Here is a 24,216-nt window from a genome sequence, read left to right as displayed (position 1 = left end):
TGGGAGGAGGTAGTAGACCTGCTTGCCATTTAGAGTGAGGAGGGGGTCTTGGGGGTAGACCCTGGAACCAGGTAGTGTTTGAGTGGATTGCTGTGGAAATGAAATGAAGACCATGAACACAACTAGGACTGGCAGCAGTGCCACTCAAAGCCAAAAGTGCTCCATTATAAGAGATACCAACCATGTGCCCAGCACCTGCACAGTTGCAAACACCTGCTATGAAGAGCTCTCCCACATTGTTATGGGGCACAGTAATGCCCTGTCCTGCTATGTCATGGACACTGCCCATTTCTCCCAGCGTCCCCCGACGGCAGGCCCACTGCGCATGCGCGTAGTTTAAAAGGGCCCGCCAAACAGGGAAAAAAAACCCCCAACCACTCGGGTAGGCTCCGGAGCGGTGAGAGACGCGCGGGTGAAGCCCACTGCACCCCCGCTCCCCCGAAGCCCCCCAGACCCCCTCAGGAGCCACCGAGCCCCCTGCCAACCCCCAGCACGGCCGGAGGTAAGCGGGCTCGTGGTGGGAAGGGGTTAACTCCTCGCTTGCTGGGAGGAGGCCGCTGCCTGGTGCCGGGCCAGGTCAAGCCCCCGCCCAGGCCCCTACTTGGCCCAGCCCCCCAGGGAGACCCGCGACCGGAGCTGCGCAAACAGGCGCCCGAGTCATTCTCCCCTTGTACTCGGCCTTGGTGAGGCTGCAGCTGGAGTACTGCGTCCAGTTTTGGGCTCCACAATTCAAAAAGGATGTGGAGAAGCTTGAGAGAGTCCAGAGGAGAGCCACACGCATAATCAGAGGTCAGGAAAACAGATCTTACAATGACAGGCTGAGAGGCATGGGACTCTTTAGCCTGGAAAAGCATAGGCTCAGGGGTGATCTGATGGCCACCTATAAATTTATCAAGGGTGACCACCAGGATCTGGGGGAACGTTTGTTCACCAGAGCGCCCCAAGGGATGACGAGGTCGAACGGTCACAAACCTGCAGGACCGTTTCAGGCTGGACATAAGGAAGAATTTCTTTACTGTCCGAGCCCCCAAGGTCTGGAACAGTCTGCCAGCGGAGGTGGTTCAAGCACCTACAATGAACACCTTCAAGAGTAAATTGGATGCTTATCTTGCTGGGATCCTGTGACCCCAGCTGACTTCCTGCCCTTTGGGCAGGGGGCTGGACTCGATGATCTCCCGAGGTCCCTTCCAGCCCTAATGTCTATGAAATCTATGAAACACTGTAAGAACCTCTCATGTTAGCAGCTCTGCTCTCCTCCTCCTCCTCAGGGAACAGATGGAAGAATTATTTAAGTCAAAGACTGTCCCAGAATAATTGTTGCGTTTTTCCTTTGGCATATTTGTATGAAGAAGTTGTTGAAACTCAAAGTTCAAGGAAGTCTGGAAAGAAGAGTTCAGCTTGCATCCACATGTCATCAGCTGTTATATCTCACTGAACCCATGAGGCTCATTTTATTCTGCAATGTCTTGGAGCTGTTGCCTTCAGAGTGCTTTCTAGACAGATTCAGCCATGCATCACAATTGTTGCTCACTTTAAATTTACTTCATCCCACATTTGGCTTGGTGTTGCCTAATTGATGTTTTCTTATTGTAAATTATAAATAACTGTAAATTTCTATTGTAAATTGAAAGGAAAAAAACCTAAATCATGAAACTGGGACCTAAGAAAATGCTGTTTGTTGAATCTTGCATAGGTTTTTATCAGTAGATTTCTGGAGGTCCTTTGAGGTTAACTTTTGGTCCCCCATTCAGACTTTGGCAGATTGTTGGACAGCTACAGCTCTTAGTGGAACAGCTTTTCCAGACACTCATGCTCATCCACTAGACAGTCATAAGGCATAAATACCACATTGACCAGTTGATAGCTAACATGTTTAATTTTAATGAGCTGATTAAGATTTTTCTTTATGTTAACGTTGTTGGTAAATAAACCTAAATACTCTTTACAACCTCTTGCATAACAGTTAATGTTGTAAAGAATAGTTCTAGCTCACAACCTTAACAATTCACTAAATCTGCCTGTCAGAATGAGTTTAGCATGCTGAGGCACACATAGTACTTTATTTAGAAAGGGAGTCAGGCTGATTTTCAGTGGGCATTGTGTGCAATGGTTAAGAACAATCAATATGTATTAGTCACTCCCACCCTGGGAACATTTTGAAGATAAATATCAGAATCTCTGAGCTTGCATCTTCTACTGGGCAGCTTTAGCCTCTGATAAACCATTGTGCTAGTAGTTGCAAAGACAAGGGAAGGACTGGTGGGGTAAGCTGAAAAATGACCAAATGAAGGAAGCTATGGGTTTTACAAATCTGATTTTCCTGTCTTGGCTAAGATTTAGGCAAAAGCTTCATTTTTGCATTTTAAACAATAATGTAAATGATAAATATATTTTGCTATGTACTTAAACTGTACCAGAAACCCTTTTATGAAAGAGTCTGTTGTAGTCTGGTAACCATTAGTCGTAGGATTTTTATTGCTTTATCTTGACATGACTCACAGAAATGGACTAACCAGAAGGGTGGGATAGGGTGCATGCATCTATTTTAATATTTGTACCACAGTATTTTCAACAGGTCTCAGCTGAGAGACCCTGTTCAAACAAATAGTCTGAGGCCATTTTAGCTTCAAAGCTTTTCTAGTATGGGGGTGGGGAGATTTCTGCCTGTGTGTTAGTATGGTGAAAGTGGTACAAATAAATGGCATAACTACTATTTTTTGGAATAACTATCCTTTTCTGGAATGGAAGATGGAAGTTTTAGTTGAATGCATATTCATATAATTTTATGCTTGAATAACTAAGTGCAAATGTTTGAAACCAAACTGACTTATTTGATATTGCGTAGCATGTTGTTTATTTAGTGCTCTAATGCTGCAGGTATAAGTCATGATTACAAAGCTAGCTACATGCATTACTTTTTTTGATGGGTATTGAAATTATTACACAAGTAAAAGATTCTAATAAAAATTTTGTAGGATTCTAATACTGGATGGATGCAAAATGAGCCATAGTATGAGTGGGGGTAACCAAAGTGATTTAAATTTTACTGATGCCCACATGGTCCAAGGCTAAATTTAGAGCAATGTGATAAGTGATCTTCAAGAAGCAAATAAAAGGTCATTACAACCTAGCAACATAATGAGCACATGAAAATATTTATGAAAAAAAATATTTTAGGGAGTAGTAACACTGCAGATCAGGAATGGCTGAGAATTTCATTTACCTCACTTGAAATAAAATTTTAATAGAAGACAAAAGGAAAAATGAAAGTAGGGGAGTGGAGGCACAATCTAGATGGTGATGGTTGAAGACAGATGGTTCCAACAGATTTTTAGAAAGGATGATTATGTAGTTCAGGTGCTTGCGATGGCTGATAACATTTTTAAAGCCCCTGCCAAGGAAATGATGTCAACAACAAGTCTGGTGATGGAGATAGTTCCCTGGAGGTCACTCTGCACAAGTAGCAGAGTTTTTGGATCTCTGAGGCCTATTCTGTGGATCTACATTTTAAATTATTTTTATTGTAAATAATTTCCAGGCTTACCTTCTCAGACCCTTTTCTTTCAGTAAGGAAACCAGATTTGTTCTTCTTGCTTTGCATTAAAAAGTTGTCATGTGTCAAGGCAGCCATTTTAATAACTCTTTTCCATAGCTGGGTAAATTGTCTGTCACTGACATCAACGTAGATCTCTAGAAAGGTAACATGAATCATAGTGGGGTTTGTGCTGTAGGTTGTCACACATTTCTGAGCCTGAAAGTACACAAGGTCAAACCTGTGTTTGACCTGGAAGGGTGGATTTTATTTCAAATATGGTTTTGGATTGAACACATTCAGAGGCAGGAGATCTTCTGTTATACAAGGCTGGTGAAGGATTGGAAGTATCAAGTAGACAGGGTGAAGAAACTGAGGGTCCTGTTTAGGTGGCTCCTGGAGCTCTTAGCTCCTAGAGTGTCCACACATCAACCCTTGAAACTAGTTTTAAGCATAGCTCACTTGGCTTAAAGTTACGCTATTCCAGGGCAGGTTTATCTCTGACCCGTGTTAACCAGCTCATGTTCCGTTAGTCTGTGGTCACTCTCCACAAATAAGCTGCCCGATTTTTGCAGTTGTCCAACATCCCAGGGTGCAGTGTCCCCTCCTCCATCCTCCTGTTCTCTGTGGACAGACTTTCCACCCCTTAAACTCCTACTGCCTGGGGGGCAGTTCTGGCACCAAGCTAACTCCCCTTCCCATCCTTGGGGGTGTGATCTCCTTACCTTGAGGGGTGCAACCCTATGCAACTGACTGGAGAGCACATGCCAGCTAGCCAGTTTGCAGGGCATAGATGGGTCCAGGAGTGGGGTCTAGGGAGGGTGGAAGGGAACAAGGTAGAGGGCTGGATCAGGTCCCCATGAGCTGGTGCTTCCTTCCTGGGGCAGAGATAGTAGCTCCCCCAAAAGTATCTTCCTTCACAGCTTCTTCCCAGCCACCCTGGGAAGCACAACCAGCACCGCCCCACCCCTACACACACACATACACCCTAATCCCAAATCCCAATTTATTAAAATATGAGACCTTTTTTAAATTTAGTTCTTTGTCTTTTATAATTTTTTAAACTTTTTATTTTATTCTTCAGAGGCTGACTTTTTCATTTCATCACCCTTCCCCCACCCCCATTTCCTTTCCAGTTCCCATCTCATTATCCACTTCTATCCCATTCATTCCTAGCTCCATGTTGCTGCCGCCCACCCCCTGCAGGCTCTGTTTCTCTCACCCCTTCATTTAGAGCAGGTCTAGAAGCCTGTCCTGGCTCTCCAGCCCTGTAGTGGCAACTCACAGCTCTAGCTCCTAGTCAGGCCCCTGCTTGACACTCCTGTAGTGACAAGTCACAGCTGTGCAGGTTGGGGATAGTCAGAGAAGGTTTTTAGCCTTAAGGTGTGACTTCCAAACTCAAACTAACACTAATGCTGATTAACATTTGAACAGCTCAAAGTGCAACACGTAACAAGACCATTACTTGGCTTTAAAGATGGGGAAGATAGTCATTGAGCAATTCATTGATAGGTTAATGTAGCCCTTTTTCCTGCTTGCAGATTGCACATGGTTAAAAAAAAAAAAGGAATACATTTAAAATTATTTGCTACCCCCAAACACAGAAGTCCACATATACAGGCCTGCCTCTGATCATACCAAATAAAGCAATTAGATGGGATCCTTTCTAGCAGAATGTTCCCTAAAGTCTTGTAGGTGAAGTTAGCTGCGAATGCAAAGTACAGGACTTAAAAAAACAATTGCTTCACTGAACATGTGCAAAATTCAGATCCACTTGGAACAAGTTTCTGTTGGTGAGAATGGGAGTCATGAAAGTTAATATTTAAGATGTACAAGAGTAAAGGCTGACAACTATATCTTTATATTCAGCATGTTGGATATCTAGCTGGTGTGGTCAGGGGCAATCTACCAATTTGTGTCATGGACCAGAAGAGATTCAGTCCAAGGGACAGCAGGCAGTGTTAGCATTATTTGCTTTTCCTTGGTTCTGGTGGGGGAGACCACTTTAATTTTCTCTAGGAGACCACCAGTAGAGGATGCTAAGAGGAGAGAACATGTTCATTGTTCTGTTCATATTACTTCTTGGTTACTGCCTCAGTGGTTAAGCATAACTGACCCTTTCATGGAAGCTGTCTGCAGTTGCACTTTACCCTTGTAACCCGAGCAGTACTCCAAGAGATATCCTGTCTCCAATTGAAGGGATCAAAGCAGGTGCAGAAGTGCTGTGGGAGGTGTAGGGACTCTCCTCCCCCTATAGAGCAGAACCTGATCACCAGTGGGGACTTAACCATATACCTTTTAATGAGAGAACAGTACTAGGAACATAACTAGTATAAAACAGGGGGTATAGGGGACACTACAATGCCCTGAGGGGGCAGAATTCAACAAAGGTTAGACACTTACAATCATAGATGTATTCATCCATTTAACAAAAGACAGGGTTAACAAAATATAGAACACAAACAGCAGACAAACAATACTGGTTGATGAAATATAAAAGGCACAAAATGTCAAATGACAAGGAAAATAGTGCCTAGGTACCTGGAGGGGGAGAAAGGGAAAACACAATGACCGCTTTCTACTGCAACAAGAACTTCTCCCTGTTACTTCACTCACCCACATGGTAAGCAGGAACTCTACCATACAACCACCAGTGCTGGTACTGTATTAAGCTACTAGGGGTCTTGACCTTCCTGGAGCCCCTGCCTCATGTCAAGCTGCCTGGCCTCTGGTTGGAGGAGCTGGAATCAGAGCTGGAAACCTCTTGGGTCACTGCTCAGATCCTTGCTGGAGCTGGGGAGCCTCTCCTGCTGGCCACAGTCTCTTGTAAGGGATCCTGGAGCCCAGCGGGGAACCTCTCCTGCTGGCCGCAGCCTCTCATAGGCAATCCTGGTGCCTAGTGGGAAGCCTCTTCTACTGGCTGCACACCGTGCTGCTGAGGGTCCAATTGCTGCCTGCAGGTCCCACTCCTTCAGGTGCTTCTGGGGCAGCTGCTTCTGCCTGTTGGCCCAGCTCTTGCCAGATCTTTGAAGCTCCTTCCTTGTGGTCCCTCACTGGTCTCCCCTGAGTCAGCCACGCTGCCCCTTTTATCCCCCTCCAGGTGACCCAAGGGGCCAATCAGGGGACATGGAAGGTGAGTTTCTGGGGCCTGATTTGGTGAGGAAAGGGAATCCCAAGTCCTCCAATCATCTTCTACTCTTTCAAAACCCCTGGGCTGTCACTGCCAGCTAGCCCGTCACATCTTCAACTATGGACTTTCAGCCACAGTGGATAACCCTGTGTTTGGTGTTACCCTGAAAGGGATACCTACCACTTTTTTTGCCTGGTCTAGTATTTATTCTCTTGAGTTTTCTCTGTATTGGGTGAAGGGCTAATGGATTGATCAGCTGGTCTTTTTTAAGTCTGTTGTAAATATTGCCTTTGACATGGCTCTTACTAGTTAAGAGGAAGGCTGCTAAGGTAGCTTTGTTTGCTTCTATTGGCATTTTGCATTAACACTTTTCTCTCATATGTGTCAGTGACTGTAAATTGTTAATAGGTATGTCTGAAAAGTCCATATAATTTAAGATGGCACATGATTGTTGCTGTTTTCATAACCTTTCTGATTTTTTTTATTTAAAACATTATGCGTATTTACGGTAGGATCTACTGAAACAGTTGTGTTGATTCAAGTTGTCTGTTTTTTTTAGACAATTACTTTATATTTTCCATTTTGCTGTCTGTTTTTTAACTGTATATTGCATTTCTGTTTCCATTTATTTACAGCTTCCTCATGCCAAGCTTTTCTTAAATGTTAAGATTTCAATGCAGATTCCTTTTTATGTGTGGATTTGTAGTTTCTTGTACATCACACACACTCCAACTCAGTTAAACCCCATAAACTCTCCTGCAATTAACTAGTAAAAGAAATGGAAGGGTTTAAATATTTTATTTATTTATTTTATCTTGCTAGGAGCAAAATGTTCCCTTTTTATTTTATTAATGATGGAATCTAGTGCTTCTAAAATCAACCGTTGATAGTATGCTTTTGGAGCAGACATAATGCAACCCTCCCCACATAGCCCTGGCAATGTACTTTCTTTCTGATCTATAATACATTAGCAATTCCAGATGTAGGCTTGTTCTGAATAGAGGCTAATGTGCAGCGGGTTTCGTGATGTAGAAAGACAGCCTCCAGGGACTGCCTTGAAACTAACATCATCTAATCTCACTTGTGGTCTGTTATGTAAAATGGCCCATTTTCTCTTGCAATTAATTCAGAAGAATGTTCATGCTATTTTTTAATCACTTAAATTATTTGTAACTTTTTCACTTAGAAACTTTTGATCTTTAGTGAAAATCTGATCCGTAAGGGCCAGGTTGGAAAGAAGTTGAGTCGCATAGGCATGATATAAAAACAGCCATAGAAAGGATTTGGCCTCTTAAATTAACAGGATATGGTTGAAGTCAATTCCTCCTTGTCATAGGATACATTTATAAAAATCATTGACGTCATGGGAGAGCAAGGATGGTCCAGTGGTAAAGGGAGACTGAGATTCAGTTCCCTACCCTGCTATTGACAACTTGTGTGGCCTGAAGCACTTTGTTTCCATCTGTGGGACCCATTGAGTAAACCTGCTTGTTGCAGATTCCAGCAGATTGCTTGTAATCTGCAGTTCCTCCGGTGCTGTCCACACCAGCACTATGTTGGTAGAGTGGATGTAGAATGAATAAATGAGTGAAATTATAGAAATGTGAGTCTGGAAGGGGCCTCCACAAGTTCTCTAGTTTACCTCACTGCTCCAAGACAGAATTAGTAAATTTAGACTGCTCAGGACAGGCTGTTTTATCTAGTTTATTCTTAAAAACTTCCAATAAAGCAGATTTTGCAACCTCCTTAGATCTGTTCCATTGCTTAATCCACGCGTACATATGTGAAGTCTGAATGTAATGAGCCAAGCAAGATACCATGTCATTTTCTTCTGGAAAATGAAGGGATTTAACCTTGGAAAAATCAGCTAAGGGGAAATGGTGGCCTCTTCATCTCTTGATGCCTTTAATCAGACTTTCTGGAAGATGTGTTTTAGCCATGCACAAAGTAACCTTTAGTCAGTGCCAAGGCATTGGCCTAATGGCCTGTGGTCTGCAGAAGGTTACACCAGAATAACTAATAATTTATTCTGACCTTGAACTCTGAAATATCCTCCAGTGTCTGTTGTTTACTTGACTGGTGTACTTCAAAGGGTCTGTTTTGCTAGTTTGACTCTTCTGATCGCAAAAAATACTTTGGCTCAGATAGGGTTTTTTGTGGGAAAGGAGGCAAGGGTTGTTGGGTGGAGGCCATATGGGGAATTCTGACTTTTTATAGAAATGACAGAATTAATTACTCTTAATTTATTAATGAAGAAATAAAAACTAAAAATGTGAAATTAGCGAACATCAACTTGAGAGGACTGGTGAGGTTACCCTGGAGTTTTCTCTCTGGTTCTGACTACTGCACTTCAAGGAACTGTAGATAAATTAGGAGTCTAGTGGAGAACAACAAAATGATTTAGAAGTTTAGGAAATATGATTTACAAGGGCAGGTTGAAAGAAGTGGGATTATTTAGTCTGGAGAAGAGAAGATTGAAGGGGGATTTTATAACAGTTTTCAAATACATGAAGGACTGATGTAAAGAGGATGTGATGGACTGTTCCCTGTAGCTGCAGTAATGGTCTTACATTACAACATGAGATATTTAGGTTGGGGATTAGGAAGAACACTTCTTACTATGAAGGTGGTTAAGCACTGGGACAGATTACCTGGAGAGGCTGTGGCTGTTCCATCCTTAGAAGTTTCTGAGAGCAGGTTAGAAAATCACTTGTCTGGGACCAGGGCAATCTAACTGGAGGTGCATGTGGCCCTCAGACTTGCAGTCCAGGCATCACTCCCCCCCACCGCTTCAGCTGCTGCTGCTGCCAGAGTCTCCTGGCTACCCCTCTCATCTCCAGCTGGGGTCAGGGTTAAGGTAGTCCATGGCCAGGTGACCTGATTGGACCCAGGGCCCCTATACAGTGTAGCATGGGGTGCTGGCATGGTGTTGTGGTGGGAAGGATCCATGTGGGGTGGTATGCCAGGTGCTGGGATGTACAGTTGTGGGGGAGAGGGGTGCAGTGTAGTGTGGTATGTGGCCTGCAGCATCTGTGCACTGTATGGCTGGAAGCCCCTTGACACTTTGAAGGTGGACAGCCCTGATTTAGACAGAGATGATCTTGCCTTGAGCAGGGATCAGACTTGATGACCTCCTGTGGTTACTACTAGCCTTATGGTTCTACGATACTCACTTCATTAAGTTGTACAATTAATTAAACATTTTGCCAGGGATGGATTGGCCAGCATTGATCCTGCCTTAAGCAGATTGCTGGATTAGCTGGCCTCCTGCAGTTCTTCCAGTACTATTTTTTTGTAATTTTTATGATTAAGGACCACATGGTAATTCAGTCTGATAGGCTCTCTGGGGTACTAGAGCTAATCACTAGCACAGCAATGTGACACCTCGGTGTTGCCAACTCTTACCATATTTGGAATTTCTTTTCAAGCCCTAGATCTTGGAGTCATGTGACTGCAACATTAATTTAAGGACAAAGTAAGTTTCTAGTCACCACATTTGCAGAGAGAAGCTTGAAAATGTGAAGCCTTAAAGTTCAGAAGTCAGAAGACCAATGAAAAAGACCCCAGATGTATTATTTTTAAACAACATAGGCTTCTGCAGTTGTGGAAAACCCCCCAATGATGGCACTTTAAACTCTGCACTCTCCCACGCCAAGCCCAGCACATGCCCGGAAGAGGCAGCACATTAGTTGTACTCAGCTTTCTCAACACCTGTAGAGATCAGGTGCTTTAGTGAGGCTTTTGTGGTGCTTTTATCTAACAGCTGATTGAATCAGCTTTAGCTAAAAGAGCCAAAAAGCCCCACTGAAGCGCCCAATCTACACAGACACTGTGGAGCTGGGTCAAAGTAATGTGCTGCTGCTTGTGGTAGAGTGTGTGTGTGGGGGGGTTGTTTGTTTGTTTCCCTCTCGTGGTGTCTGTCAGTGCCCATAACGTTTTTAGCATTTTAGATCTCAGGATTTTGGGAGCCTGAATCATACTTCAGGCTTGCTAGTTATGAAATTAAGTCAGACCTGTCTATAGCTTAGTGGTAGAGCTGGCCAGCATTGTTAAAATATGCCAATTTTTATAGATGGTGTCTGTGACAGAATGATGTGGCTGCCTTTGCTTCCTCTGCCCAAAAAAACAGGTGTTCACATATAGCTGGGTTAAATGAGGATGGCCTTTGGCGCAGGTCTGGAGAGATGATTGAATTCAGTACTTCATAACATGAGCCCTCAACTAATTGCTCTGCTACTGTGTCCAGGAAGCTATTGATGGGGAATTTAATAAAACTAAGAAGCTAGTCATAAAGACTCAAAGTTTAAGAGCAAAGCTGTTAAAATCCTTGGACTCAGCATGAAGCTATTTAAATTTACCATGACGGAGTCAACAAAAGCCATATATATCCCTGAGCAAAAAAAAAAAAAAAAGCAGGGCTCAGCCTGTAGTAAACTCCAGATGTTTGTAGTCTGGGGAATGCCCGTGTTATTCTTTACAGAGGGGTTAGCTGTTATAAGGAAACGGGCAATCTGTTAACTTGAGGAGACAGTCTTATGAAGACAGTCCCTGAAAAATAATAACCAAGGAGCAGGAACACATCTTGACTAGTCAGCTAGCAAATATGCAAGAGCAAAGTGCCACAGTTGCTGTTGTGGTTCTTTTAGCTTGTGCCTGGTGGTATTTTATGAGTTTTAGTGATTTGGAGGGGGCGATTGAGTAGCAAGATGCTGGGTGTCCAGATGAGACAGAATAATTTAGGCTACTAAAAACTAGAGAGTGAGCGGTCTGATTTTGAATAGTGCAGGTTTCCTGATAAAATTTATCTAGGGCTTCAGTAAGGACTCGAGAGTCTGTTAACCATTTTTGGGCTTCTGATTCCTCAGCCAAGGACCATAGCATAATACAGTTTAATGGCATTGAAAAATACATTGTTACGAATAATAGGCAGCAAAGGTTTGCACCCCCAGCCTGTTGGGTTTTAATTGTGGTTAGATTCATCACCTTTGCTCAGCTGAGTAGTGGTTAAGTGGTGCTGTTGGTATCAATGAAACTACTTGGGGATGAGGGAGCACTTAATATGTCTGTGAGTAGCAGAGTATTGCTGTTTGCCATGCTGAAGGGGTTTTCTGTATCAGAGAACCTGGCAGTTAAGTTGAATATTATTCTGATCCTTGCCAATTTACAAACTGTTGAGGAATGCAAGTTACGGCCCTCTGTATTGTAGCTCCTTGCGTAACTGGCATTCCAGAGAGCTTTTCTGAATTGTCTTAACAAAATATCACAATTGCTTTGTTAAACTTTATTAGAAAGTAGTGAACTGGAATTCCTTGATTAGAGCCTCAAAACTGCACTTGAGAAAATTGTTATCTTTGTAGCTTAATCTTGGGACTTGGAGGGGAGAATTTCTGTTTGTGTGATAAGGTATTTTTATTATGAAACCAGCCACATTTTAGAAGAATAGGAACCTCTCGAGTATGCTGGAACTGTAGCATAACTCTGCCTTTAGGCTGAATAAATACATGTGATTTCTGTCCTTTTTTTATTTCACAAGCCATTCTATATACTACTCTATTTACCACAATGTGTGCCCCTTCCTGACATGCCCTGTTTCCTGCTGTTTAATTAGGAGACTCCTTTTTTTAGTGGGTTTTTTTTTTTAAATGGTTTTGGACTTGGTCTGAAAATCACTTAATCTCTACTGAGGTGCAACCTCCTTGAAAGTGAGTGGCACATGAGCTTGTTTTGCAGAATCAAATTCTTACGTTGTTTTTTAAACGCCATATATGTAATTTTCCGGACCCAGCTTTCTGTGGCTGATGTCTACACTCTCTGCATTCTGCACCTTTTACCTAGAGTTGTCCTCTGTCTTCAGCCATTTGCTCTTGAACTTGGTTTCCTTTTCCTCTTCTCATTTATGTGAAACTGCTGTTGGAATTGTGTTGTACTTGAGAGCTCCAGGGCCTACTGGGCTGACTGCCTCTGACACAGATTTCCACCTTAAAACTTTGCCACCATGAACAAAGATTGATTTACATAGTTTTCTAAAGATGTGCATGCTGCTGTCATTTTAGGTTTGACACTGCTGTTGTCAATGCCAGGTCTTAAAAACAAGTAGCAATCTGAAATGCTTCCTATGGTATGTAACTCCTCCTTCAGTAGCAAATTACAGTATCAGTAATTTCCAAAAAAGGGTGGGGGGTTATTGTTTGTTTGTTTTCAGACTGCAAAGCACATAATTTTTTGTAAAAACATCAGTTGCATGTGAAGTAAAATCCATTGGAAATAAGTGTACACAAGTAAGAAATAAGCAGAGGTGAGAAACCTCAATCAGCTGACAACGAGGGACATGTTTCTCTTCTGAGCTTGAAAATCTCACAGTATCGTAATTCTAACCAACTTCTTCCTGTCACTATGAGAAATTTAATAGATTTCATAGAAATCTATGAAATGCCACGTTATTCCTTTGGGCACATCATGCTCTTTTCCTCTTCACTTTGCCAAGACTTGTGGATTGACTGGTCCTCTGCGTGCCATCCAGAGAGCTTCTCCTGGTTGTTTCAGGGGGAATTGCAGCCGCTTGGGGCTCGGCTGTTTTTTGTTGTTGCTGTTGTTGTTGCATACTGAACACACAGGGCAAGTTGGATGGGTGCTTGGTTTTTTTAAATTAAAAAATAAAAATAAAGGTATGTTTCAGGTGTAATGTAACTTATTTGTGTGACACATTACTGTTTAATGGAGGGTTGGTATCACACCATATGTTTGAAGATACTTATGACCTTCAGTGGTTAAGCTGAGGGTGGTAACTTTTTTTCTATGTAGATGGGGACACTGCCAATGCCTCCAGAAATGCAAATCCTGTGGCAAAGTAGACATTGATAGTACAATGTGACTAATATCCTAGGGCCCTTCTAAAGCTCTGAATAATATTTTGCTCTTCTGCCAACTGTTCAGTTACTGCAAATAATTCTCACTTCCATTTTAAAATGGTTTTAAAGAAAGGGCTCAGGTCTACAGGCTGCTGAGTAAAACCTGCAAAAGGAAAAGAGGTACAGAGGCCTGGCACTGGCACTTGGCCCAAGCCTGTGTGTGTAACACTTGTGTAGCACAGAGGAATGTACTCTCCAGAGCGAGCAAACCTCTGCACGTGCACCAAACCACGAGTTCATGACACCTGCTCTTCTCCACTTACTCCATGTTGGACAACAGATTACAGAAGGCCACGCTCAGCAACTCCAGATACTTGTGCGCTACAGTGACCAGGACCTGATTCAAGGCTCACTGAAGTCCAGGGGAACCTCTTCCTTGACTTCAGAGGGGGTTGAATCAGGCCCATAGGCAGTGTATTCAGCACTACTTTCTTGCCACCCTCCTCTGTGGAGTCTTGACTAACCTAGGCCTTTTCAGGACTTTATTTTATGGTTGAAATACAAATTCAAGGACTCTCTACACGTTTTCTCTCAGCGAGAAGGTTGCCGCATATGGAAGATGCACATAATGAAGGGGACAGACGGCCTGGGAATCCAGATTACAGGAGGCCGAGGGTCGAAGCGATCACCTCACGGCATCATTGTTGCGCATGTGGAAGAAGGAGGCTCTGCACACAGGTAATGTAGCAGCTGTTCCTTGGTGAAGCTACATAGGTCTGATCAATCATCTGCTTGAACCATTTCTGCAAGCTGAAGAATACACTTGTGGTCAGATAAACGCATGTATTACAGAAGAGAGGGACATTAGAGGTCTTCAGCCTAAATGGGTAATGTTAGACCCTCTTAGGATGCTCATGCAGTCCCACCTACCACCATGATTAACACAGGTCAAAAGGTGCTTATAGGTGTCTGGGGATTTTTCCGAAGGGAGAGTGAGGCAGGACCTTTTGGATCCAAGGATTGCCCGTGATGTACATTTAACTGAGCCTAGAATATAATCAGGGACATCTGACAGCATGCAAGATTCCTTCCTCCTTCCCTTGTCACAAGATTGCATTGTACGTGGGAACTGCCATAGGGAAGAACAGAGCTTTTTAGTGTGCAGCATTGCTCCCTAGGCCATATATTGTGAAAGGACCCTAGAGTTCCCTTTAGTAAGAAACGTGATCATGGGCTCAGAGTATAGGTCTCAGTGCAGGGGAGAGAGGATTGAAGTACCCCATGAAAGGCTTCCCACAGTGGGGGAGGTAGGCCTAAGGAGAATGTGAACTATCACTATATGCCATGTGGAGCATTGTCCTAAATGCCACAATTTGGAGATTCCTTCAAAGCCATGCAGCTCTCTGTGCACGTCTGTCTTTAGGCTAATAAAATGACACCTATTTGAATGGGTTTAGATTCACCCAAGTCATGCTTCATTCACTTCATTGCACATCAGCTTTTAAATATAACTTTCCTACACAGCATGAGCCTAAGAACCTTTATTCAGGCTCAGAGTGCGTTATGCTTTATTTCCATAGGGATGGTAGATTGACATCAGGTGATGAGCTCCTAATGATCAACAGTCAATCCTTGGTTGGACTCTCGCATCAGGAAGCCGTGGCCCTCCTTCGATCGGCAGTTGGTCTAGTGCAGTTGGTGGTGGCAAGCAGGGTAGGTAACAGCATCTCACTCTCTTAATTGACAGTTGTTTTAATGCATGTTTAAAAGTGTGTGTGTGTGTGTGTTTTGGCAAGGGCAGCTTTTCAGCAGTCTGTACCATTATGCATGCATGCTTGCTCCCTTAAATTCTATAGTTGAGCTTGAAATTACACATGTACATCTGATAAATCTACAGTAAATGAATAGCAAGGGGGAACATCCCAGGCAACTATTTGTTTGTACAGTCTGAATAACTGTGTTTGTGCCTAGGATGGGAAACGGCATTTTCTGAAAACAATACAGAATGAAACAGACATGTCTCAGCTTCTCTCCTATATGTTAAACATCTGTGTACCTGTGGTGTAGCTTTTATCTCTGTATTATCTAAATGCTTGAGGTCTCCTGATGCGTGTTTGCATTCCTTATTTCTGGTAAGGCAATGGCCTGAGGTGCAATGTTTGTTGGGGAACTGACATGAAGTTTCATGCAGAGAGCCCCAAAGGCTTTTATTAATAATAGCACTGTTTATTACAAAAGAGAACAGAGATGTGGGAAGCTTTGTATAATTTGATTATTAAGGATAGAGCAGTAGACAGTATTCTTTTTGCCTCCTTTGTCCTTTAAGTTTGGAATATAGATCTTCATTGCCTATCTAATTGCGAGGCGTTATCTCTTCTGGATGTTCTTGCATAGCTTCTCGTTGATGTCTTCTATTTATATTTATCAAAAGAAAAGTGTATCTTGCAGGGGTGAGGAACAAGAACCAAGTTGCATGAACTTGTAGCTTTCATACTTTGATAAGTGAAGTGCATTTGAAATCCTCTGTCAGGATCAGAGTTTGGTATTAACTTCTCTTTTTTTTATTTTGAATAGAGGCATTTCAGTGAGACAGTCAAGCTGTCTTCTGAAAGTAGGGCATCAGCCTACATGAATTCCTTCATAAGTCCTTGTCTGCTCATGCTGCAACTGCATCTATACAGTCAACCCGAGCGCTTGCAGCAGAAAGCTCTTTGAGGTTCTCAGTGTGTCAGCACATTCTCCATGGACTCCGCCAGTTCTCACATTCCTGGGAACAGGATTTGGAGACCTAAACAATGCACCATCTAAATCTTTGCCTTGCTTATGCTCTTTGCTTTGTTTCACATAGCAACCATTCAGATTTGTAGATCTGGTTTCTAATCAGTCAGAGATACTACAGGACAGCATTCTTTTTGAGATCCCTTTGGATGTTGTTTGCATGAAGAAACTGCTTCTATATTCAGTGTAGTTGGTACTGGATTTATCTTGGAAGAGATAGCTGACGGCTTGACTCACAATTACCCTGCAGCTAGTATAGTCACTTATGCTAATGGAAAGTGTGCAGGATAACAGAGAATCAGTCTGGGTTGAATTGACAGGATGAGCGAGTAAATTTTCATACTACCTGCTTGACCTTTCATCATCATGTGTTCCTTATAGCCAAGGATGACAATGCCTAAGTGAAGGTGGCCAAGTTAAGGGTTGGGGACACAGATAAGTCTGCAGGCCTATGTCTGATAAGCCCCTTTGTCACAGAATTTGCTGCACTGTTCAGCATCTGAGCCAGTCTGCTACTGCTATCCCATCTTTCACCCTGAATGCTCCCCCTGCCAGTCTGCTACTGCTATCCCATCTTTCACCCTGAATGCTCCCCCTGCCCAAGGGCATGCTGTTGCAGTTCAAGAAGGCCCATATCTTCCCTCATCTTGGGTCTCACATATTTGCAAGCACGTGCTCTGAAGAGTTAGTTGACAGATTATTTTTCTGTGCTCAAGTGTCCTTGAAGCACATTCTTAGGCAACCATGGTTCCTTTTCATGTGCTGCAGATCACCACAGAGAAGCTGCTTGCACAGGTGCTTGAGCATTTGAAGATTATCTTCTGAGCCATGTGTTTGGGCCATTATAGCTGGGCCTTCACTGTTGATAACTTGACAGAGAGATTTGGCTCACAACAGGACTTTGTCATTGGTTAGTTTGTCAGACCACTTAATTTGAACTACACAATCGTCTGTTAACCAGTAGTATGCGAGAAACCTGTACGTATATTAGTTTCTTGCTAAAAAACATACACACATCTAGATGTATATAAACTAGTGCATTTAAATATGCACACAGTATGAGCAAACGTGTAGAATATGATTTGAAGACATAAATGGAATAATAATTTTGTAGTCTTTAAATCTTCTTGTGATATTACATCAGAGAGAAGAGTTTGTTCTAGATTTTCTTCTTGCACCTGCCTATAGTTAAAATCACTTTGGAAATCAGTATTTGAGAAGAAGTCCTTAAATGAGTTCTACTTGGCAATATAAGCATAATGCTTAATAAATGGTTTTTGTTGTTTGTTTTAAACATTGAAACCTGTAGCTTGTTGAAACCAGCACCTACTTGTTAAAGTTGATGGCTTACTTATCTGGAGCATAAATGCCAGCAGTAAAATAGCAGTGTTTCATTATGCATTTGAGCAGTATTCTGCATAACGCATCCCATGCCTTTTATTGTTTTTGATAGGAAACTACTGAAGCAGACTGTCTCAAGTATCCATCTACCAGTTTGCCAGACTTGCTTAGCAGCTGTGCAGTCCAAGATACTGCGTCTTTCACTGATAACAAAGAGAATGAAAAGCCAGAGGAGGAAGATGTCAAAGGAGGGAGTACATCTCCCGAAGTGCAGGGTGCTGTAAGTGTGACTTTGGAAACTCTTTTACTCAGTTATCCAACTTGGTTGTCACACCAAAAAATGTGACAGGCTGTCTGTGGTATTAAACCAACTCTTCCTTTGTGTTAGAAGTGGTCAGCAGAAACCTGAACCATGATATGAAATGCTTGAGATCAAGCTATCTTGTATTCGTATGCTGTAGTAAAGCTTGGTCAAAGTGGATAAAGTATCACTGCAAGTTCCTATATTTTCTGAGTTATTTGTGGCTGCGACCTTTTTTTACTCCCTTAGTACGTTGCTTCACATGCACTTTTAATGCTTTTAGTGAAGTTACTGAAGCTTGTGGGTTGTAGTATTTCTTTTTTTTCTGTAGCAAAATTCCTCTTATGGCGCCTGTATTGTATTTTGAAACCTTGACCCAGTTTTACTGGTCCATTTGATGTGAACAGGATTTTATCTGAGTGTGATCTTCAGAATTTGGACTATAGCTTAAGGGATAACTTTCCCTGGATTCCATTCAAAGCTGCATTTAATAAAGACTAAATGGAAGATAGAAATGATTTATTTACATTGTGCAATAACTAGAAGCCCCAATGCTGGACCAGGATCGCCTTGTTCTACATACCATACAAACACAGAACAAAAACAAAGTGCTTCCAGTTGCAATATAAGATAAGAGAAAGCAGGTGGGCCTGACTAAAATCTTGTTTATTTATAATAAACCTGAGAGAGAACCCTTTAGAAAAAATGAGACTACCCTGTAATGCAGCATAGCTAATATACTAGAACCTGGATCTGGGAGGTTCAAGCTGCTCAGTTTGCAGTGGGTTGCTGAATTAAGGACAAAGCCATTCAGTTATCTTCTTTAGCCTTAGGGATGACAAGTCTAATGAAAAACTTAGTATGTATTAAATATACCTAACTTGAGTATCCGCATGTTCAAGCAGGAGGACCCGATGATCTGTAAGGTCCCTTCCAACCCCTAACATCTATGAAATGATGGAACACGTTAAGTGCACTTGTATCATAGCAAAGTTGCATCTTTTCCAGCAAGGAGGCTTTCCAGATCATGTTAATTAACACGTGCTGAACTAATTTCAGACTGCTCCATGGAGATAATTTGGTCAGTTGTGGTCCTGGGGCTGGAACCCACAAGCCACTGTTTTTGTGGGATTGTGAGCCCCAGGACTGCAAGGGAGTCTCAGACTGGTTCTGATCCCTGGGCACCTGCAGAATCCAGCAGCAGGGGCAGCCCCCTCTCCTAGGCACTCTCTGCCTGCTACCAGCAGCAAAGACCTGGCTTGGAGGACTCTAGTGAGCATTACCATGTGCTCAGAACACGTCCTAACTTTTGCTAATACTTACTACAGTCTAAATAAAACACCTGCTAAGTGTCCTGTCCAACAAGCCATGACCTCAAAGGGCACCTCTTCTCCACTCAGCTACAGGTCATCATTGGTTCTGCACCAGAAAAGTGGCACCTTTTGAAATAAAAGCCAAAGCAAACAGCTGGAGCACCTCAGCAGCCACACACAACTATGTGCGGTTGCTGCATAAGCACCCAATTGCTTGGCAAACCCTCATTTTTGATGGGACAATAAGGAACCCAATCTTGCAAAGTATCAAGGTTCTGCTATACCAGGGGTGTCAAGCTTGCCCAGCCCCCTGGTCTGAAACCCAGCTGTGATGCTCCTTTATGGGCCAGCTGTTGGTGCAGTGGTGGGGCGAGCAGCAGTTGCAGGGGTTAACAAAGCTTCCGCTTTTCCCCTACTGCCAGCATGTATTCCCTTCAAGGCTCTGTGCCCTGGACAGCAGGCCCTTCCTCTCTACAAGTCCCATAAATCATACGACATGGCTCCACAGGCTGGATCCAGCCCATGAACCTGAAGTGTGAACATTATTCACTTCATAGTGATGTTTTCTCAGAGTGTCTATCCAGTTGACCTTTATCTCGAAACTTCCCTGCCCTAGGTTAATCCTACACATGACAGCTTAGCATTGTTGATATGTTAGTTCATTACTATGCAGGTTGCTTCTCTATGGGCACAGACAAAAATGACTTTTGTTGTACTGTCAGCCCCTTGCAATCTCTCTAAAGCCATGTCCAAACAGAAGAGTATGGCTTCAGACTCCTTCCAAATTTGTATGAGGGTTCAAATGAAGCTGCTTCTAAGTAGGGCAGTGTAATTTATGGCTGCAGCACAGCAAGCTGCAGCTACTGTCTCTGGATGGGAGGGGGAGAAGGCAGGGGAGGAAGGTCCTTTCCTGGGAATCCCATGCCACCAGGTGAGGCACCCCCTGCCTGCCTGGCAGCAGCAAGGGACACGACTCCATGCCACTGCCCCTGTTGCTGCCAGGGGGCAGGAGGCATCTTGCTGTGGCAGTGTGGGGCTCCCAGAGCTTGTGGAGCTCCTACAAGCTTCCCTGCCTGGACCCACTCTGCCATGCTATGCTGGGTCCTGCCCACTGGGCTGTGGAGGCCCAGGGAGGAGGAGGGGGCAACAGTGTGGGAAACCCAAGCCTGTAGGAGGCAGCTTGCCCCCGCCTTGCACACATCTGTGCCCCCCTGCCTTGCCCCAGGAGTGCATGCAGTGGCAGAGACAGCTCCCTTCCCCCCACCCCCCGGGACAAACCACCCATAACCCCATCCCACTCCCCATCCAGGCCCTGTGGCCACGCATGGTCTCTGCCCTAAAGTTCAATGTACCACCTAGCTGTGGAGCAGCCCTAGTCCTAGCCCCAGCCTCAGACCTGCCCAACTCATTCCCTCATTCCCTCCCTTTGTGGGCCTCAATGCTCCCCCACCCTCTGGTGGGACTTACCTGTGTGAGGTGCTCTCCAGGGGTGCCTGGTGGCCATGTGCATGTGTATATGTGCACAAGCACACGGTGCTCCCTGCCTGACTACCCTCCTCCCGCTCCCCCCCCAGCTCCTGGCAGTCTGGAATTCTGCCAGCCTGCAGACAGACAGCTCTTTGCAAGAGTGAAAAATCCATATATTTCTCTTAAAATGAAAAATTTATGTTTTTCTCAGTTAAAAGGGAAAAGCTGCATATTTTTTTCTGTTTTCCCTTGGGAAACAGAAAACCTGGATCCCTGCTGATGTATCAGATGTGATAAATCCTGTGCTTGGTCTTGAGCCGTGTATAGACATTTGGGAGATGTTAGATGGTATTCAAAATAAGTACTTGATCAGGATTGGGGGTTGTGGGGGAGGAGAGGGGTGAGCAGCAGGGTCCATGGGAGAAGAGTTACTGGGGTCCAGGAGGGTTTGACAGGATCAAGGGGGCTCACAAGGTCTGCAGGGTCAGAGAATATTTTTATCCCCCCAACTCCTCCCAGACAAACAACTGCCACCTACAAACCTACCCCCGCCAAGCCCTCTCGCCCTCCCCCAGCTTACTTCCTCAGCCTCTGGCATCAGTGGACTCTGATAAAACAAGCACCAGGAATAGCTTGTGGGATGGTGGGGGGGTGTCTATCTGGGGGTGGAGGGAAGGGCCAGAGGGCTAAAAATAGCTTAGTGCCAGGGAGCAGGTAGGAGAAGCTCAGGCCTGGGGCTGGGGCCAGTGGACTGCAATGGGAACTGTACAGAAGTTCACTTAGATTGTGAGACAGATCTAAGTTGGACTACCTTGGAGGTGTATTTAACTTAGATTGGCTGGCCACTTTTAAACTGATCTAACTGTCCTGAACTTCTGTACAGTTCGCATGTAGATCCACCTAACTAGCACAAGGTCTGCATCTGGGAGAACTAAGTTAGATCAGGTGGCTGTTTTTACCATGATCTAACCATGCCCTAACTTTCCCAAATGTACGCAGCCTTTCTGTGCCCTGCACAAGTAGAAACACTCTTGCTGTCCTGCATGTAGAGCATCACACAGCCTTTCAGGGACCAAAAGGATTTGCTTCTTAATAACAAGGCATAGAGGCTGATCAGACCGTCAGTATATGATGCCCAGTCATAAGGCACTGTACAGTTGTATACATCACTGTAGAATTGGTATGGGAATAATAATGATTTTATGACATTTGATAATAACTATGGCCAGGTACAGACATTACACTTTTATTGGTATAAGTGATTTGGAAAATGGTTTATACCTGTAATGGAACAGAAGGTTGGTGTACATTGACTGGTTTAAAAATGGCAGAACCTGGTCTAAGATTTGCACCCCCCACCAAAGGGCAAATTTGTATTCTGTTCACTACTGATTTTTAAACTACACCACTTACAGGAAGCCATGCAGCTTAGATGGATGGATTCCGCCTCAGGGTTTTGAATGCCTGATTATAGCTTATGTGGCTTAATCTGTAACATGGAGCAGGACTAATATAAGTCAAGTATGATACCAGATGCATTGGAAAACCCCAAGAACATACTTTCTCCCCTCAAGCCATTATAGTTGTAGTAAAAAAAAAAAATACTGTGCTTTGCAGGTGCTGAAATAACAAATGTGTGAATGCTTCAGCCTGCTTCACAATGACCATTGCACTTTTCTTCTTTATTTCTCACAAAAGTAGTTGATATGTTACAGAATACTATAAATAAGAGAGGATGGTTGTCCTAATCTCAGAAGAAATTATATACGTCTGTCTTGCCAATGGGAGATGTTTCAACCCAGGTGGAACATTGAGACTGAGACCATGATCTGAGCTGGGATAACTGGGTTTGAAGCCCAATTCTCTTGCTGACTTTGGCCAAGTCTTCTTATCTTTGATTCTCAATTTTCCCACTTGTAAGAAGAGGAGGAGGATGATGATGCTTACTTATTTTGGCTGGGGTTTTGTGAGGCTTTAAAGATGCAATCAGTTTTAAAAAGGTAGTTTTGGAAACTGCCTGGTCCTCTCCCACTGACTGTTTTTGCATTTTGAGACTAGATTCTTATTTTCCCTCACCACTGTTGCTGTGTGAAACCCTCATTATAAGAAAAAGGAAACCAATCATCACAATAGAGGAAAACTGAAATGAACATGCAGAAGTTCATAGCCAATCCACTTGTTAATAGCCTCTTTTCTCTAATCTCTTTGAAATATAGTTACTACAGGAATTATTGTAATAATAGATACAACTTTGGTTACAAAACTTAACTTGATTTTAAGTTAATAGGTTTAAGGTTAATTAAAAAGTATACGGAGAGATGTTTGAAAAGCATTCAGTATTGTACTATTCTTTTTCCATTGATTTCAATGCAAACTTGGTTAATTTAGTGCTGAGTACTTTGGAAAAGCAAAATAATTTATAATCTTAATGTATTACTATTTGTACCTTAGCACCTAGCCTGCTAGATACCGAATGATATGAAGTGTTTGGTAAAGAACAAATCAATATCACTTATTGCAGTTCTATAGGACCTTCCTAAGAGAAATCCAATACCACTTGAATATGCACAGTGAGGTTTATAACAAATGTATGTTTGAATTTATAAGATCATAGAAAAGTAGGGCTTGAAGGGCTCCCTACCTCCAGGAGGTCATCTAATCTAGCCCCTCCTCAAAGCAGGTTCATCCCTGACTCTGCCATCCCAGCCAAGTGTCTCTGTAACCTGCTCTTGAAGACTTCCAAGAATTGAAGATTTCACATGTCCTCTAGATAACTTCTTCCAATGGTTGATGACCCTTGCAGTCAGAAAGTCATCCTAATCTCTAAACTAAATTTCCCCTGTTGAAGCTTGGGGCCATTGTTCCTAGTCTTGTCCCCCACAGTCAGAGAGAAAAGCTTATCTCCACCTGTCTTTGAAGATTATCAGATATCCCCTCAGTCTTCTCTTCTCTACATTTTTAGGGATCTTGCTTGTATATTGCTCTATATATGTTCAGCCAAGCAGCAGTCTCATCTCAAGCTGCTGAATAACTCGCTGTAGAAAAGTTGAGTGGCACTTGAAAACTACAGCCTTACCAAGCTAGTGCTGTTATGGCTTATTTAAAATCTATTCATTGCATTACATTAAAGGAAAAGTTTCATAAAAAGGATTCAATTGGAGCTCCTTTATTACAGTGTCTGGCTATGTAAAGCTCTGTTTAACATGAAACATCCCTTCAAGTTATAAATTTAATAAAAAAAATTGTGCTGCTAGGCAGAAAAAGCATTCTATTAATATCCTGAAATTGCATTTTAGCCAAAATGGTCCATAACTTCACATAGGAAATGCTGAGATGGGACCATGTTGTGCTAAATTACCCCCAATCACACTTGGGATTTTAATATAAAAAACATATGATTCTAATCCTTGTGGTACAGCTTCCATAGAACTTGCAAGATTTCCCCCATTTGTATGCAAGCGAGACGGAAAAGGGCAAGTAAAAGGCTGTTCTCTTCTCTTCTTTTT

The 24,216-nt window shown here is 43.1% G+C and overlaps 1 protein-coding gene across 5 annotated transcripts in view; it reads left to right on the top strand.

The window, feature by feature from the left end:
• PDZD2 (PDZ domain containing 2) overlaps window positions 1-24,216 on the top strand; it is a 325,800-nt gene that overhangs the window by 230,479 nt on the left and 71,105 nt on the right. For 4 of the 5 annotated variants that reach the window (XM_090037894.1, XM_090037895.1, XM_090037896.1 and 1 more), the window contains 3 exons: window positions 14,106-14,248; window positions 15,091-15,223; window positions 17,742-17,909. The exons of the other annotated variant lie outside the window; for it this stretch is intronic. In XM_090037894.1, the coding sequence (XP_089894020.1) occupies window positions 14,106-14,248; window positions 15,091-15,223; window positions 17,742-17,909 (444 nt within the window). The remainder of the gene's footprint in view (window positions 1-14,105; window positions 14,249-15,090; window positions 15,224-17,741; window positions 17,910-24,216) is intronic. 5 annotated transcript variants of the gene reach the window in all.

Source organism: Crocodylus siamensis, chromosome 3 (genome assembly GCF_052110815.1).
Source record: "Crocodylus siamensis isolate JL-2025a chromosome 3, ASM5211081v1, whole genome shotgun sequence".
Classification (NCBI taxonomy): domain Eukaryota; kingdom Metazoa; phylum Chordata; order Crocodylia; family Crocodylidae; genus Crocodylus; species Crocodylus siamensis.
This window is presented reverse-complemented; position numbering and strand designations above follow the sequence as displayed.